Source organism: Mustela nivalis (genome assembly GCF_964662115.1).
Source record: "Mustela nivalis genome assembly, chromosome: 7".
NCBI classification, from domain to species: domain Eukaryota; kingdom Metazoa; phylum Chordata; class Mammalia; order Carnivora; family Mustelidae; genus Mustela; species Mustela nivalis.
Window position 1 is genome coordinate 63,923,907 of NC_139026.1, and position 17,916 is coordinate 63,941,822.

Genomic DNA, 17,916 nt, shown 5'->3' on the forward strand with positions numbered 1-17,916 from the left:
GGTAAATTAAAAGAAGAAAAGGCGTACTGTTGAAACAGAACAGTTTGTAGGCCATACTAGCCCTTGGGGAGTCTCTTTGCAGCATTGTTATTGCGTCTTCCTTTCCAGTCTGAGAGCTGCTTGAGTCCATGCATTGCTTCACTCACTCATTCTTTTGTCCGTACATCCATCCATTATTCACTTAATTTTGACAGCTGGGAACCAGGCATTGTGCTGGGCACTAGGGTTATAGCCATAAGGTGGCTAAATTATGGCAAAAATCCTTTCCCTTGGAGAATTTGGGATAATTTCTATCATCTTTCTCAAGACTGAGCTTTCCACATCTCCTCAAGTCTTTCCTGAGACATCATTTTTTTTTTTTAAGATTATTTATTTATTTATTTGACAGACAGAAATAACAGGGAGGCAGAGAGGCAGGCAGAGAGAGAGAGAGGGAGAAGCAGGCTCCCTGCAGAGCAGAGAGCCCAATGCAGGACTCTATTCCAGGACCCTGAGATCATGACCTGAGCCGAAGGCAGAGGCTTTAACCCACTGAGCCACCCAGGTGCCCCTGAGACATCATTTTTGAGACTCCCCACTCTTCCAGCATCCTGGAGCTCTCCTAGGAAGGTGCTCCGGCATTAAAGTAGCACCTGGAGGGGCTGCTGCCCCATGTTGGATACCCTCTCTGGCACACACCAGAATACCTCCCTCTTTCCTGTCTCTGCCCCGGTAGATTCTCCCTTTGCTAGCTTTCTTTCACTATTATTTGTCAATGTCTCTCTTTCTCCTACAATGCTGTCAGCTCTTTGGTAGCAGATGCCATGTCTTCTCTTTCTATCTCTGGGCCCTACATCATATCTGACATGAAGTAGGTACTCAATAAATATCTGTTAGAATGAACTGAAATGATAATTAGTTTGACTTAATGCAGTTTGGTGTGTTTGATAGCCAAGACACAATAACTCGGCGAGTTTAGCATAAACTGACAGCCCTTGGACAATACTATGTGTATAGCTTTAGCCTGGATTGCAAGTATTTTGTTCTCTTTTAGGTCCAGATGTGGGACTTTTCTCTTACCCATATTCTACCTAAACCTGTAAGAATTAATTAACAATAGCAAGCATTTAAACTTTTTGTGAATCTTAGTCTGCCAGTTGAGTGGACCCTCTTTCGTAGATGTAGGCTTTCTGCAAGCTTGGTTAGCATATGCTACAGATCTCGCTGAGTTTCTGATAGAGATATGGGACAGACCAGAGATAATGTCAGAATCTTGTGACTTACACTGAAGGTCTCCATCTAAGGAGACCCTGGTTATTATTCACCACTCTTTGTATTTGCCACAAATCCATATTCTTGTATCTTGTACATAAGGAGATTCTGAAAGTTTTTGATTTAATGTCTTTTTTAAAATAAAGATGTGATGTGTCTGTCATGCTCCCTGTTCCAGTAAAATGTGAGGTTAATCCGTTAAACCCCCTTTTTGTGAACCCATAAAAGAATCAGAGATTCTCTTTCCACTGCTCATAAATAACGTTTTGTTATTATTTCCTCTCAAGCTCACTTGTCCATAGTTTGGAGAGCTCACTCTCTATCTCTTTAGATATTTGGGAAACTCTAGTAGTTTTAGATTCTCAGTCATTTCTCAGGGCTTTAGATTCGCCAATATCTGGTACTGTGTGAGGGCCTTTCAGTTATTTTAATTAGCACTGCAGTCGTTTCCCATTCAGTAATTTTATTTTTTATATTTTAACATCCAATTGAATTCACTTAAAACACCAGGCATTTTGTCCTAACCGGTTTTCAGGAATATTAATCTGATGACAGCTATACTTGTGAATATAGCATAATGTATAAACTTGTCAAATCACTAAATTGTACACTTGGAACTAATGTAACATTGTGTGTTAACTCTATTCAAATACCCCCCCCACCCCCCCGCAGTCCTCTATATAGATAACTCCTGCACATTTTCAGATAGGATACATATGGACTACAAATGGGACTCATTTTGTATCATTTTTGGAAGGGGAAAGTACCTCAAAAAGTGTGGCAATATACTAGCAACACTTTTAATGATTCTTTTTTACTTTTCAAATGGTTGAATAACAAATATTTTGGAAAAAAAATAACAAGTCTTTTGTTCTCTTTTTAAAGGCAGTACTGTTAATTTGTAATCCAAAATGATGATCTAAAGTGTAATATCTGTGAAATCAGTCAAATACATTAGGGACTTGGCTTATTTGATGTCTTGCCTTCTCTTCATTGTCATTTTTATGATTATCACAGTAAGATGCATCTTGTATGTTAAAAAGGCAAGTCCTTTTCTTCTACTTACTCAATGCTTCTGACATCAGGTGTGTAGGGTTTTTATTTTTTAGTGACCAGTGCTCAGTGTCCTATATTACCTGGGTGTCCTTTTAATAACTCTTTCTGGAGTTAGCATCAGATCCCCCAGGTCAAAGGCTCATTTCTACAAGACTGACCCCACTTCAATTCTTTTTTTTTTTTAAGATTTTATTTATTTATTTAATAGAGAGAATGAGAGAGAGAGGAGTGGGAAAGAGAGCACAAGCAGGGGCACCTGGGTGGCTCAGTGGGTTAAGCCTCTGCCTTCGGCTCAGGTCATGATCTCAGGGTCCTGGGATCGAGTCCCGCATCGGGCTCTCTGCTCAGCAGGGAGCCTGCTTCCTCCTCTCTCTCTCTCTGCCTGCCTCTCTGCCTACTTGTGATCTCTCTCTGTCAAATAAAATAAATAAAATATTAAAAAAAAAAAAAAAGAGAGCACAAGCAGGGGGAACAGCAGAGGCAGAGGGAGAAGCAGGCTCCCCACTGAGCAGGGAGCCGGATGTGGGACTTGATCCCAGGATCCTGGGATCATGACCTGAGCCAAAGGCAGCTGCTTCACCGACTGAGCCACCCAGGTGCCCCGACTAACCTACTTCGGACGCTGGTTGCAAGTAGTGGGTCCCTAGCTTGCTGCACTTCTGTCCAGCTTAGTTGCAAATCGGGAGTTCTCATGATGCCCTCCTCAGATTCAGTAATTTACTCCAGTGGCTCACAGAAGTCAAGGAAGCACTTACTTAATGTTTACTGATTTGTTATAGAATGAAGGGTATGATGCAAGATATAGATGAACAGCCAGTTGAAGAGATCCTTAAGGTGGGGTCTGGAAGGCCCCAAGCTCAGGAGCTTCTGTCCCATGGAACTGCAGTGTGTTGTGTGCCCAACTTGGTGGTGTGTTCACCAACTTGGAAGTTTTCCAGACCCTGTGGTTCAAGGAGTTTTTATGGAGGAGCTAGGCATCACTGATAATGAACTCCATCTCCGCCCCCCCCCCCCCCCCCAGTACCTGGAGGATAGAGGAGGGAAGGGGCTAAAAGTTCGAGCTTCTAATCATAACTTGATCTTTCGGGAGACCAGCCCACATCCAGAAGCCATCCAGGAGCCCACCAGGAGTCACCTTATTAGAAAAAAGATAATCCAAGCACTTGGGGAGTTCTGAGGGATTTAGGAGTTCTGTGTCAGGAATCAGCGCCAAAGACCAAATACTAGAACAAAAGTTTGTCCTAGTACCTTTATGACTGAAGAAATTACAGAGGTTTTAGAGTCTCTGCCAGGAGTTGGGATAAAGACTGAAATATGTATCTTATTATATCACAATGTTACATTTGTCTACCTATGTCTATATACCTGTATCTGTATCTATATCTATCTGTATCTATCTTTGAACAGTTTTCTGGTTATTTCCTTATGGAAAATTCCTGGAAGTGGAACTTTTGGTCAGTGTTTATGTACTTCTTAAAGCCTTTTGGTACAAATTGATAAGCTTGAGACCTTCCCACTTGGACACTCACCAGCTGTTTGTAAGATTTGCCTGTTTTGTCTCATTGTCATGGGTGTGAATGAACTTGGAATGGATGGCTTAGTTGGTCTGGAAAGCTTAGCCTGATGGAGTAGAAATCAACTCAGGTGGGTGGGCTCTCTGGGAATTGCGCCTAAGTTCTTCAAGGATAGGGATCTGGTCTTGCCTCTCACAGCTCCCCATCCCGATCTTGATTTCCAGCAGCTCGCTCACCACAGGTGGGTCCTCTTGTACTGGAATGGGATGCTCTTCTTTCTTTTTTAGCCGGACCTGCCCGCCCCCTAGTTCATGGCCCATTGTTCTAGATGGGCTGTTTCATGCCATGCTTCCATCTTCAGGACTCTGGGGGTTGTGTGCACAGACTCATGGGTTGGCCATCATATGGCTCGCTGGAATCTTTCTTTGGAGCCCTGAAGTCAGGTTCCACAAAGCAATTCATTTTTCTAGGCTTGATTACTTCAGTGGGAATGAAAATGGAGTCAGTAACTATGACATTTATATTCATGTGTCCAAATAAAACTTGAGATGTTTAAAATTCTGTAGGTTAAATTCGTGCACTTCTCAAGTCAAGTGTTTAGAATATGCTTATGCCATCGCTAAAGTTGACTTGCATTTTCAATTGTTTGGCTAAGAGAAGGTATTTCGTTAAGAGAAGCAGATCTAGGGATTACTGTTTCAGTGAAACAAGCTGGAGTATAGACAACTACAGGCAGTCCCATTTAGGGTGCTCCCTATACAACTATATTTTTGCTAACCCCACAGAATCAATTAGGGACATTATGTCCTGTTATTAAATTTAAGGCAACCTTAAGTCTGTTCTGCATTTCTATCTCAGGAAGGTATTTTTTAAAATGTTGAACAATACATTTGTTCCTCTTTTTTTTTTTTTTCTTTTCTTTTTAGAGGGAGTGGGAGAGAGGGTGCGAGCCTGCAAATGGGGTTGGGGGTACAGAGGGAGAGGGAGAGAGAGAGAGAGAATCTTAAGCACAGAGACCCTGGCAGGGGCAGGATCTCACCAGCCTGAGATCATGACCTGAGCTAAAACGAAAAGTTGGGCGCTTTAACCGATGGAGCTGTCCTGGTGCCCCATGAGTTTCCCTTCTTTCCGTGATTGATTTTAGTTTCTTCGTCATAATCTTAGAATTCAAATTTTGAGGTCCGTGGGAATTTAAGTTAGGAAACATTCAATACAGATTCTGAAACAATGTGCTTTTGCTCATCCTTTTAATTTCAGCTGCAGCTGGTAATAGCATCTTCAGATGCCCCGAAGATCCTTTGTGGAGTGGTAATTAATGATCATTCCAGGTGCATAATCTGGAAATTTGGTTCTTGGGGGGCACTGCGGGTGAGAGAAGACGTTCATGCTTGGTTTGTCCTAACTGTGACGGCAGTCATAGTCTTGTGGCTTTTTTCTCCTCTTCAGTGGTTGCGGCTTTGACCTATAGAACTGTGGACTAGTCTTTGAAGGCTCAGCTCCTGGGGAAGAGCTGGCAAGAGTATCATGGGGTAGTTCGCGTGAGCCTTAGACTAAAGGGAAAACAGGTTCAGCACCTCTTTGCCTGCCTTGAGGCTAACAGAGTTCTCTGAAATAAAATTACAGTGCATTTGCAATGGTTTCTGCAGATAGGAACATTCTGAGATGGGGGAAAATGATACTCCCACATCTAGAGTAACCTGATGTTGGGAGTCATTTAAAAAGAATCGATTGAACAGCTTATCTTTCAAAATGATTGATTCCCTCCTCTCTCCTTGTGCTTCTGTTCTGTATGTAGCTAATTCGGCTTCTGTCTCTGTCTTTTTGTACAGGCTGAACATATTTTTGACTGGCATGAACCCATTCTACTTTCATGCAGTGAACGTGGTTTTACACTGTCTCGTGACTCTCGTCCTGATGTACACCTGTGACAAAGCTGTCTTCAGGAACCGGGCACTGGCTTTTGCTACAGCGTTGCTTTTTGCTGTGCACCCTGTCCACACAGAGGCGGTGAGTATCACTGCAGCTCCGTGAAACAAGGAACTAAAAAAAAAAAGCGAAACTGATCTTTTTCCCCTTTTCAAAACCATGTGAATTCAAAGCTCCACTGAAGTGTTTATCTCTCTATATAAATCATTCTGCTTGACAACTTGTCTTTTTGTATGTTCACATGGCCTTCACACTTTAACTGGCTTTTCCAAATAACCTGTTATTATTATGTGTCGTTGTAGACGGCCACAGTTCTTTATTTGAAGAAAATTCAAGTTCTAATGTGTTTTAAACAGCACAGGGCATTTTCATTTACTTACTGTGCTGAGGCATTGTTCCTGCTCTACATTTGAATTTTACCTTTTCTCTCTCTGCTTTCTGTTTATAATATATATGATGCTGAACAGTGAGTGTGAGGGGAGGGCTAAAGAGTTAGACTGCCATTCTTCAGATTAGAAAGAGAGAGTTGCAATAGCGACTTAGAAATAGGTTTTCAGGTTATTTCGTGTGAAGTGTAGTTACTTGGTAGGTGATGCAAAATTTATTTAAAAAGTATAGATAGTTCAGATCTGTTTGGTCCTCTTTGAAATATGGACTTGATCACGCACTGAGAAGGCATTATCAAGTTACCTTGTTTCATGGCTTAAGAACCACAGTTGTTTTATTGTGTCCATATTGCTAGGGGTAGAAAAAGACTTTCCAAGGGGTTCCTGAGCCCCATGGCTTTAAAAGAATCATTTCCAGAGCCTTAGCTTGCATCTGGACACTTGCCTATAGTTTATCTGTCTGAGAACACACCTGGGGTCAAGGTGTCAAATTGGTTCTCCTCACCCTCCTCCCCTTTCAGTTGTCATCTCATTGAAAAATAAAAATGAAATGTCTCACCTACATCAGAATTTTACTCTGCCCCAGGTGTCCACAGCTCTGAGGTACTGTATAAAGGAAAAATTTAATATATTGGTGTCAGCAAAGTCTCCTTCAATTGAGGCATCACAGATCTGGAGTGGGGTTTCATATCGCTGTCTGTCTTCCACTTATTTCTGTGAGGAACAGAACGTGGCATTAAAAGTGGGGTATGGTGGCCTGTTTTGATCTTCTGAATTCAGAAGTGAGATGGTTGTCATGGGGATGCATCATAATATGTTCATTTGAGCCGACACAAGAAGCCTGATTTGGCCAACTGGTGTTGTAATGACTGGTTTTGCCAGTTAGGCTACATGATGGACATTTTCCATAAACAGTATTGTATATCTGTAAGCCCAAGGTTTTGACACAAATATATTTGGAATGAGAGACCAAAAAAAATCAATTTATAAAAAAATTACATTACTTAAGGTAAATTTTCCAGCTCTTTTTTAAGTATTTTAAATAGAAAAAGTCCCTCTAAGTGGAAGGCTATAAATAATAGTCCTTTGGAAAATCTCGGTGAAGCCATTTTTGGTATAGTGGTGAGAAACCATAAAAGCAAATGACTAATGACAGGTAACTCTCATGATGGCTATGCTGAAATTATTTGCTTCCAACCAAATTAAAGGAGAATCTGATTGAGTGTTGGCTGGTAGATCATTAAGCATTATGTAATATGACAGATGACTATGATTTTGTCAATGACCTTAGTGTTCAAAGAATTAAGTCACTGTTATAACATAGCTATTTCTGTCTCATTTATGCAAACATTTCTTTAAAGATGAAAGCTAGGAATGGAACTGATACTATATGCATTCTTATTCTAACCTAAAGTAATATTCAGTCAATAATTGCACTTATAGAAAAGAAACATGGGACTTCTGAGTGGCTCAGTCCATTAAGTGGCCAGCTTTTGATTTCAGCTCAGGTCATGATCTCAGGTCATGGGATTGAGCCCCACATCAGCCTCTGTGCTGGGTGGGGAGTCTGTTTGAGAGTCTCTCTCTCCCTCTGCCTGTCCCGCTCATGTTCTCTTTCTTGGATAAATAAATCTTAAAAAGAAAAACCTACTATACCTGTTATTAAGAAGTGTGTTTTTATATCTAAGAGCTAGTTATAATTTTTTCTAATTTATGATGTATTGAGCAATTGTGTATTAATACTAACTGGTAACTTAATGATGTATTTTTATTACAGAGAGAGAAGATGGTAAGTAGAATATTTTTAAGCATAACTATACAGTACATTAAGAAACAATGCTCAGGGTGCCTGGGTGGCTCAGTGGGTTAAGCCGCTGCCTTCGGCTCAGGTCATGATCTCAGAGTCCTGGGATCGAGTCCCGCATCGGGCTCTCTGCTCAGCGGAGAGCCTGCTTCCCTCTCTCTCTCTCTGCCTGCCTCTCCATCTACTTGTGATTTCTCTCTGTCAAATAAATAAATAAAATCTTTAAAAAAAAAAAAAAAGAAAAAGAAACAATGCTCAGAGGGAAGTAAAATAGAAATAAGAGTTCAAGGGGAATGGGTGTGAAATGTCTGTCGTTTAAAGAAGAGCCTGTTCATGTTAGTGTAAATGGAAAATAATGAGCTTCAAATTGTGGTGGCACATTTCTGATTCCATTTGGTACATTTAAAACAGTAGTATTACACCCTTATTTTTAAAATGTCAGTATTTACAATGCATGGGAAGTTAGATCCCTTCAAGTATGTAAAATTATGATGAAAAAATTTTAGATACAAATTTTAAAAGATGAGATACCCAAGTTTTTAATATTCTTCTTGGATGTCACCTGAAGAGAAATATCCATATGGAATATAGGACACCGGGTCAAAGTACAGTGGAAAATATATGGTTGGAGTGTCTTGGGGAAAATTTTTGCAGGAAAGAATAAGGGATAGAACAATAACAGTCTTAATTCTATGCTTGCAGAGAGGGAGTCCAGGTAACCTTGGATAGTGGGATCATGAGCTAGTAGTTTGGTCGAATTCTAAGAAAAAGGAAAAACATCCTGTTAGCAAAATGACCTTTAAGATAAAATTTCAACAAGCTAATAAAAAAAAAAAATCCATGGTAGCACAATTATAGGGACAAAAGAGGCCGAGAGCTGGACGTTTAGGGAAAAATTTTACAGAAACTATTTGCATTCACAAGGAAATGAGATATGCAAGAAGGAGGTGAAGAAATTTGACTTAACATAACAATATATACTAGGAAGTAAAATTAGGAGACTGTTATTCAATTATAGGTATTAGTTTAGGTTTCTAAGGAAGAAGACAGAGAAATAGGAAAAAAACATTGTTTTATAGAAGACTTGGTGTGATAAATTAATAGTAAAAAAAAAAAAAGTAAAAGAAAAATTGATCATAGTGTGGCTGGAGAGGGAGTCAGAGGGATTTATCTCCCCTCTGCTAAATAAGAACAAAATCAGGACCTTAAGTAATCCCAGGAAGGATGGAGGATTAACATTATTTGAGGGAGGGGTTTTGTTTCAATATGTTGGTGTGTTTAAGGGTTTGTTTCCTTAATTATGTAATCAGCATATAGTAAATGAATTCTTGCTTGGTGTAGGCACTGCTAGGTGCCCGGAGGGTATGTGAGTGGGTAGTGGGTCCCTACCCATAATTTGTTCACAAATTCCTAAAAAAGCCAAAGAACATACACATAAATACATAGAAGACAAAGCAGTATGTTGTGTAATAAAAAACTATCTCCAGTTTAAGTATAAGGAATAAATTCATTTATTTACTCAGTCTTGCAACAAGTATTTAAGTGCAGGAGGTATTAGCAATGACTAGACCCATACCTTTCCTCATTGAAGGCCTTGTGATTCTTCAAAGGGTTTTCTGACAGTATATTCTTTTGGAGAGCTGAATCATCATAAAAATAAGTAGAGAAATTGGGAAAAACGTGGAAAATCATTGTAATTCCCTGGTGGTAATTGAAACTTAGCAGTCATCATAGAAACATTATTGGTTGGAAGGAAGGCACTTAGATCAAGTCAAAAGCGAGAGCAGGAAATGCCGACACATGGTGTTGAAGGCTAAGGTCGGCATTTCCAGAACACATGTAAGATGAAGAGCACATGTAAGAGAGAATCAGTCATGATCTAGTCAGTCAGCCTGGCTTTGTTTGTTTTTAAAGATATTAATTATTTATTTGACAGAGAGAGATCACAAGTAGGCAGAGAGGCAGACAGAGAGAGAGGGGGAAGCAGGCTCCCTCCTCAGCAGAGAGCCCGATGCGGGGCTCGATCCCAGGACCCTGAGATCATGACCTGAGCCGAAGGCAGAGGCTTAACCCACTGAGCCACCCAGTGTCCCCAGCTGTTGCATGTTAAATGTGTGTTTCCTGGCCCTGTCTGGCAGTAAGGGCACTCATTCGTGCAGCTAGAACAATCAATAACTTGATACATACGGTATACTTTATATAAATCCTATGAATGGTATGCTAAGAAATAATAAGTTTTGGGGGCAAATTAAATTAATTGGTATTTCTGTTACTCTTACTCGGACTTAGATCTAATTGTTTGAATTCTACCCAATGATGTTCACTCATTTTTTTTTCCATCATTTGGGTATGTGTTACAGGATTCAGTTCCCAGGTAACAACTATCTTCTTGGTGAGGAAAACCTGCAGCTTGAGGCAGAGTCCGTGCTATCCATCTGCATGTACTTTTGGCTAAGTCCTTTGTACTTCCTCAGCATCCTACAGTTCAGCTCTCTTTGTCGGTAGAATAAAGCCCAGGACCTCCAACTAAACATCCCATATCTGTTCACTCCTGTCCCCTCTAATGTGCTTACTCCATGCTCTCATCACTTAATGCCTTCCCTTCTAGAAACACCTCATGTGTTTTCAGACTGTGCTTTCCTCTGCCTAGAATGCTTCTGTGGTCCTTCTCCGGCCCCGGATTTGCATCCCCTGACTTGAGCTTGCTGAGTCCTTCTTGCTTGTCCTTTAGGTTTTAGTGTAAAATGCCAACCTTTCCATGAAGGCTTCCAGCTTCTGCAGTCAAAATCAGTCCCTCCATTATTCTCATGGCAATGATTTCTCCTCTTTATGATCTACACAATTTGCTTGTATCATATTAATACACCTTTGACTCCCCACCAGGTGTTAAACTCCTTGAGGCTTAGGTCATATCCCTCCAGCTGGCATAGTACCTGGCAAATAGGAGGCCCTTGGAAAATGTGGAGTGGAATAAGTCATGCAGTTACTGAACATGATGATACTGATCAACCGAATCACAGTGAAAGTGAATGGTTGGTCTAGACATTTAGTAGTTGATGGCAAGCACCTTGTTTTTAAGACATCTAACCCCCTTGCCCCAGAGACCCCAGCTCAACAGGGATATTCAGTGAATGTATGGTGGTTTGGAACTGGCCACAGAGTCTGTCAATGTCTGCACTAATATTTCAACACACCCTCTGAGCTTCTGCTGCAGGGGACACTACATTCTTTGGATCTGGGCACATCCAGCCCGCTTCCCAGCAGCACAGACTGGCTGTAGCACAGACTGGCCGCAATCTGAGAAGTATGCTTCAGGCACCTTGAGCACATTCATTACGCTTGCCTGGCTTGGGATCGCCTTATTCCAACTTGCTACACCCAGTATCCGCTTGCAGGTCTTGCTCTTGTGTGCCTTGGCAGCATCGGTTGTGCTGTGATGAGTGTCCCTCTGGGCCCAGATGTGTCGCCTTATCCCTAGACTTTGTTGCTAGTGAGCCGAGCTCTCTGTTTAACCTTCCGGGGCCTTGCGGGTGATGCTGAGCTCTGTGCTTAGAGATGCGGTGGTGTAGACAGAGCAGATCTGGGCTCCTGCGTGAACTGTGTGCATTTGTTGCTTTACAGATTGTGAGTCTGAGCTGGTTCTCGACACTGAGGTGACACCATATTGTCATAGCCTAGCTCGCCTGAGTCGGGCAGTCTTCCTGATTTGGCCCTCAAACGCCTTATAGATTAACGGATCAATGAACAGTGTGTGGTCCAGGCATCCACATCAGCTAATACCTTTTAACTCTGTACTGCTCGTGAAATTCCTTAGCCATCTCCAGGTTTCTCTTGCTGTGGACTGGACTAGGATTTTGCTCAGTATGTGACTTGCTATCAGCCTCAGTGCAAGTATATAATTACATTATCTTCTATTTATACTTTTTAACTAATATATTTTATCTAATAAAGTTAAATTAAAATATCATACACACAAGCCTTGAATATAAAAAGATGATTTCTATAAGCCCCACAAGAAAACTTGTCTCAGCTCCGAGTCCCACCTACCTTCTCTGCAGGGAAAAGGAAGAAAGGACACCCACACTGAGTGGGCACTTCAGACCTATCATCTCATTAACCATGACAGTAACATGGGGTAGGGGTGTCAGGCTCATTTTAAAGATAACAAAAGGGGGGCGCCTGGGTGGCTCAGTCTGTTAAGCGTCTGTTTTTGGTTTAGGTCAGGATCTCAGGGTCTTGGGATCAAGCCCCACGTGAGGCTCCCTGCTCAGTGTGGGGTCTGCTTCTTTCTCTGCCTCTGCCCCTCCCCCCTGCTCATGCTCTTTCTCTCTCTCTCTCTCAAATAAACAAATAAAATCTGAAAAAAATAATAAAGATAACAAAAGCAAGTCCCAGAAATTAAAGATAACAAGTTTGAGTCTCACTTAAATGGCAAGAGAAGGAGTCTGTATTCCAGCCTTGGATGGTCGAGCTGCAGGTGCCTGTCATCCCCTCACCTTTTGACTGCAAAGTGTGCTCATTGTATGAGAGTGTTTATAGGTATATTTCCCAGAACACTGTTTTCCGCTGTTAATTATGATTGATTCTCTAACCCACTGTGGACCTCAGGTCCTGGATGGTTTGGGTGATGTAGCTTTGTGTGCCTGAAATGTCAACCCTGTCCCTTTCCCTTGTGAGCTCGTACTCATCTTTAAGAGCCAGCTCGTATGTGGCCTTCGTGGGAAGCATTTTTTGAACCATACCCCATTTTTTCCCTTTACGGTTTTATTTCTTGAATTTCAAAAAGGCAAGAGAAATCCTTACACATTTTAAGTAGTAGTGGACTAACACGAAGATTTATAATAGCTGTCTACCCCCTACCTTCATCCACTCAGTCCCTTTATTAAGTAACACATTAAAAAAATTTTTTAAAATTTCAAATATATAATGACCATATATATATTCCTCACCCGGATTCATCAATTTAACATTTTGCCACATTTGTTTTGTCATTCTTCCTCTCTTTTCCCCTTAATATATAAAAATATTACTTGTATTCTGAAGCATTTGAGAGTAGGTTGCATAATTCATGCCTCTTTATACCTGAATAATTTAGTTGTATATTTTCTAAAACCAAGGCCATTAGTCATTGTTTCTCTTTAGTCTCAAGTTTGGAGTAGTTACCAGTCTTCATTATCTTTCTATAATATAATTCAAAGCTTTAAATATAATTAAAACATATTTAATATGTATATTACAAAAGGCTTATATGATACTTATTATAACATTGCAGTTGGTGTGTAATGTCATCTCAAATGGTTGTTATATATAATACATATGTGTTAAAGAATCTGTAGCCCATGATTGATAAAACTTATATTTTCTAAACTTATTTATTTATATCTTATATTAAAATTTTATAATATACAAGTACAAATAGTATAATTGTATGTAAATACATGATATCAAAATATGTACACATAAAAATACAGTATATAAAATAAAAATAATAATATATGCATATGTGGTATATTATGTAAGTATAATAAGCATGTAATTATAATATATGCAGTATTATAATACATTAGATGATAGAAGTTATACTATATCTATTAAATCATGATACAATATAAATTAGGAGATATTAAAATATTGATATTTTATATATATGAAATAATAATGTAGAATTGTATTTTATGCTTTAATAATATGAAATATATGTATTTGTGTATTTGATAGAGTGTTCCTCATCTTGGGTTTGTCTGATGTCTTCTCATGATTATATCCCAGCCAGGTTATGTATCCCTGGCTGGGATTTGACAAAAGTGGTATTGTGTCCCTCTTAGGGTCTATGACATGCAGAGACATGCCCCATCCATTTGCCTTTTATTGGTGAGGTCAACTTTGATTCCCCAGTTAAGGTGTAATGCGTTTTTTCCCATAGTATAATTATTCTTTTTTACTTTTTTATTTAACGAGTAATTGTTTTGAAGGAAGTGTGTGGAAGCCCTACTAATACTCCGTGCTTTATTAAACCTTTACACTCTAGATTTCGTATCCACTGGTATTTTGTGATGTCTCTCTGCTCATTCAAATCTTGCATCTTTTGGATGCAGAATGGCTATTGCCAACTGCACTATTCCCTCTACATTCATTAACTGGCTTTTCCATGTAAGCAAGAGCTTTCTGTTCTCATCCATTCACTTGCTTACTGTATTTATGTGTGTACTTATATGTGCTTTCTTTATTCCATTCATCAATATCAGAATACACTCATGGATGTCTGTTTTTTTCCAGTGGTTCACTTTATCATTGTCCTTATTTATTTTGATGTTCAAATGGCCTGATATTCAGTCAGTAGGAGCCCCTTGTCACTGGCTTCTGTGTCCTTTTGAATATGTACCTGTCACTTTTCGTACACTGTCTTACCTTCTAACATGATAAAATGATCTAAGTTCCTCTCGTATCTCCTTCGCCTCAGCCCTGGAACCAGCCATTTCTCCAGGAAGCCCACGTACTCTTTAGTGGAGGAATGGTTTGTGGTCTGTGCCAGGATGGCTCTTTGCTACTGGGCTATCTTGTTTTTAGGTGCTTTCAGTGACAGAACTAAGACACACACACAGACACACACACACACACAGACATGCAAGCATATGTGCTCACATGGCAGTCATCAGTTCTTACTCATTCCTCTTCTTACCCGGATTATTATTTCCTAAACTTATTTTTTGCTGGACCTCTATAAATATCCTCTGCTCCATTATTAATCTGATGCCAAAGACTAGCGCAGTGTCTGGCCCTCAGTCCTTGTTCAAAAAGTATTTTTTAATGAACCAGCAAATAAATAAACCTTGATGATATAAATTGACCTTCTATAGGAGAAAGGTGAAAAAGGAAATTAAGCATGAAAATTCTTTTCCTTTCTATCCTCTTTTTCTCCTTCTATAAACTTATTGTTGTATATATGATAACCAGAGGTGGTTACTCTTATGTTGTCAAATTTGAAGAACAGTGTGTTTTCTTATTTTATTGTACACTTTTCATTCATCTAAAACCGAATGCATTTCTGTAAGTTTTCTGAAAGCAATTTTCTGAGGTCTTTATTTTTTCAAACTTTCTAGGTGGCTGGAATTGTTGGCAGAGCTGATGTGTTAGCATGCCTGCTGTTTCTGTTGGCCTTTCTCTCCTACAATAGGTATGTATGGCTAAGAATGCCCTTCTCTGTGGTGACAATCACGCTCTCCCCTCGGGATTTTCTGTCTTGTGTGTGTGTGTGTGTGTGTGTGTGGACTTTGAGCATCTATCTGAGAAAGGAGGGAAGCTTCTTAGCAGCAAAATGCCGAGAGAGCTTTGTGGAGACCAGAATAGAAACCACCCCCCCTTAGGAAATGTGGTGCTGCTGTCTCTTCTAGCCACATTCAGAACCTTGTCGTAGCCTTTGAATGGAACTGCTCTCCCAGTGCTGGGAAGCTCTTGCTTCTTGATTATTCTTACTTGTCATTTCTTACTGAGAATGGAATTTGAAAGCTCCAGGCCAATAAATATTGGGTGTAGTCCTCTCTTTTATTTGGCCGTGATTTGTTTAATTCCTCCGTTTCATTTTGGTCCCAATTCTGTTTCCTCTTTATTATCCTCACTAAAGTAGCTCAGAGCTTAAAATAACAAGGCTGAATTGGAGGTAGTGTTTTTCATCTGTAGTTTTCAAATTCACACATCCTTTCATCACAATACATTAAGTTCCTTGCTTTGGAATGTGGAAAAGCAATAAAATAATTTACCATGATATTGCCCTTACTCCGCACAGTGCTCAGATTCTCACTTGAGTTGTGATGTATCCACACCGGGAAAGGGGCGGGTCAAAAAGAAAATGGGAATGGGGCTGATGGCACAGGGGTTGGCCAGGAAAAAAGGGGCCAGTGAGTCATGTCACCATATTTCACGGAGGGATGGCTGGTTAGGGATTTGTGAATGTTGATCTTTGAATGAGTTCATTGGCCTGCCATCTTTGAGAGCCCAGTGGCCCTGAGCAGCACAATTCTGAACAAGTGGTTCTCCACGTGGGGCAGTTATGCTCTTCCCCTGCGGACATCTGGCAGTGTCTGGAGACACTTTGGCTTGTCATTAAGTAGAAAGGTGCTACCTGTGCTCTGTAAGTAGAGGCCAAGGGTCCTACAATGTACAGGACAACCCTTACAACAAAGGGTCATTTTCCCCAAAATGCCAGTAGTCTGCAGATTGAGAAACCCTGTTATCAACCAGTTTAGACCTTGAATGACCAAGAATGAATTAATTCTTCCGAAATTTTGGCTTCACGAGTGGAGCGTTTTCTTGGTACAGGTTTCCCCCAATACCCGAGAGTAGAGCGATTCTGTGAACACCTCTTGTAAGCTAAAATGGCCTCAAGTTGAAGAACAATCAATGGCTATTAATTAATATGGAAAAATTGGGGGCATTCCCAGACCACAAAAAACAACTTCTCTTGGGCGTTTTCTGACACCTCAGGACACATCCCACTAATGGATGCACAGAGTAAATGGAGATAAAGCACAGGTGCTCACAGACACAGCCCAACACTGCGGCCCTGAGTGTGGCCCTAGGGATGGAGCTGACTGGCCGGGCCCCTCTGCTGTTTGTCTAGCGCCTTGCCTCTCTAACGCTCCCGAACGGAACACTGTTTTTGCTTTTCACCTTCTTTTGTAAAAGCAAAAATCCTCTTTGGATTTCTTCCTGTTAGAGAAAATAGGTACTCATGTAGGTCTTTCATTAAAGTGAAGTGGGCCGTAACATGAACTTGTGAAAAGTGGGGGGTGCCTATCTAGTACTAGTCTCCGGGGCCTGGCTTTGTGACTTAACACTACATCGCCAGTCATCCGAAATGGTGGTGTGGAAAATCTTAAAAAGAGAAACCCAGATGCACCAATTACTTCTTTCCTGTGTACTCTGGTATTAGAACAAGATTAACAATTGCCTTTTTAGTTTAAACTTAGTCTCTGGGGCCTTCTCTGTGTGGATGGTACATTCGGGAACACGGGGAGGCCAGCATCATGTCCATCTATCTCTATGTGATGATGAGCCTTGGGATTACAGTTTCTGCCGTGCCTGCCATTCACAGCCTTAGCACCTGAAGCTATAGACCAGCTTCAGAGAAAAATGCATGTCCACCACACATTTGGCATGTAATTTTAGGTCATTGTTCCAAGACATAAGGATACAGCTAAGGTGTCCTAACTACAGAAATATTGGCCTTTACTTTGGAGGAGTAGGAGTCATGGGTGTGGCACCTCCTGAAGGAACAGTGATGTTTTTCGGTATTGGCTGATTCTGTGTTGTAAGGTGAAAAAAGGCTTTTTGGAAATCCCTACTGGAAATTATACTGAGGGGAAAAAAATTACCTAATACATCCCCTTGGAAAATAAATTTTAAAATACCAATTAACCAGAAGAATAGAAAAAGCCCCAAACATCTGTATTTTCATTGCAGAGAAAAATGAGGATTGTATTTTGGTATACATACCTATGTCCACTGACTGATTTATGTACAGAAGCATATAAAACACCTTCACCAAAGTAGTAATAGTGAGGATAACCACTTTGCGTGTACTAAGTCATTTATTTAATTCTGCCTACAACACGGGGATCCTGTTTCATACAGGAAGGAACTGAGGCACAGAGTGGCAGAGTAACCTGCCCCAGTTAGCTGCAAAGCTGTGATTGGAACCCAGGGAACCTGGGCCAGAGTTGATGCATGTGGCTTAGTAATCTGTATTATTCACTTAAAATATATTCACTTAAACATCCTTCATGCCACTAACTATATCTGTATGGTAGCATTTTAAGTGGTTTTTTAGTGTCCATTTATTATATGCCATATTTTACCATAATTTATATGCACCTTAATTTAAGTAACCAAGTTCAGTGTTGTTGGGCATTCACTCTTTTTCATGTTTGTGATTTTAAATAATTCTGTGATGAATATTTGTGAAGAAATCTTTGTTCACCTG

At 40.3% G+C, this 17,916-nt stretch overlaps 1 protein-coding gene across 2 annotated transcripts in view; it reads left to right on the top strand.

Annotated features, from left to right (window-relative positions):
* Positions 1-17,916, top strand: part of TMTC1 (transmembrane O-mannosyltransferase targeting cadherins 1) — a 259,231-nt gene that overhangs the window by 15,010 nt on the left and 226,305 nt on the right. For both annotated transcript variants that reach the window (XM_082742146.1, XM_082742147.1), the window contains exons 2-3: positions 5,651-5,828; positions 15,038-15,111. In XM_082742146.1, coding sequence (XP_082598272.1) covers positions 5,651-5,828; positions 15,038-15,111 — 252 coding nt within the window. The remainder of the gene's footprint in view (positions 1-5,650; positions 5,829-15,037; positions 15,112-17,916) is intronic.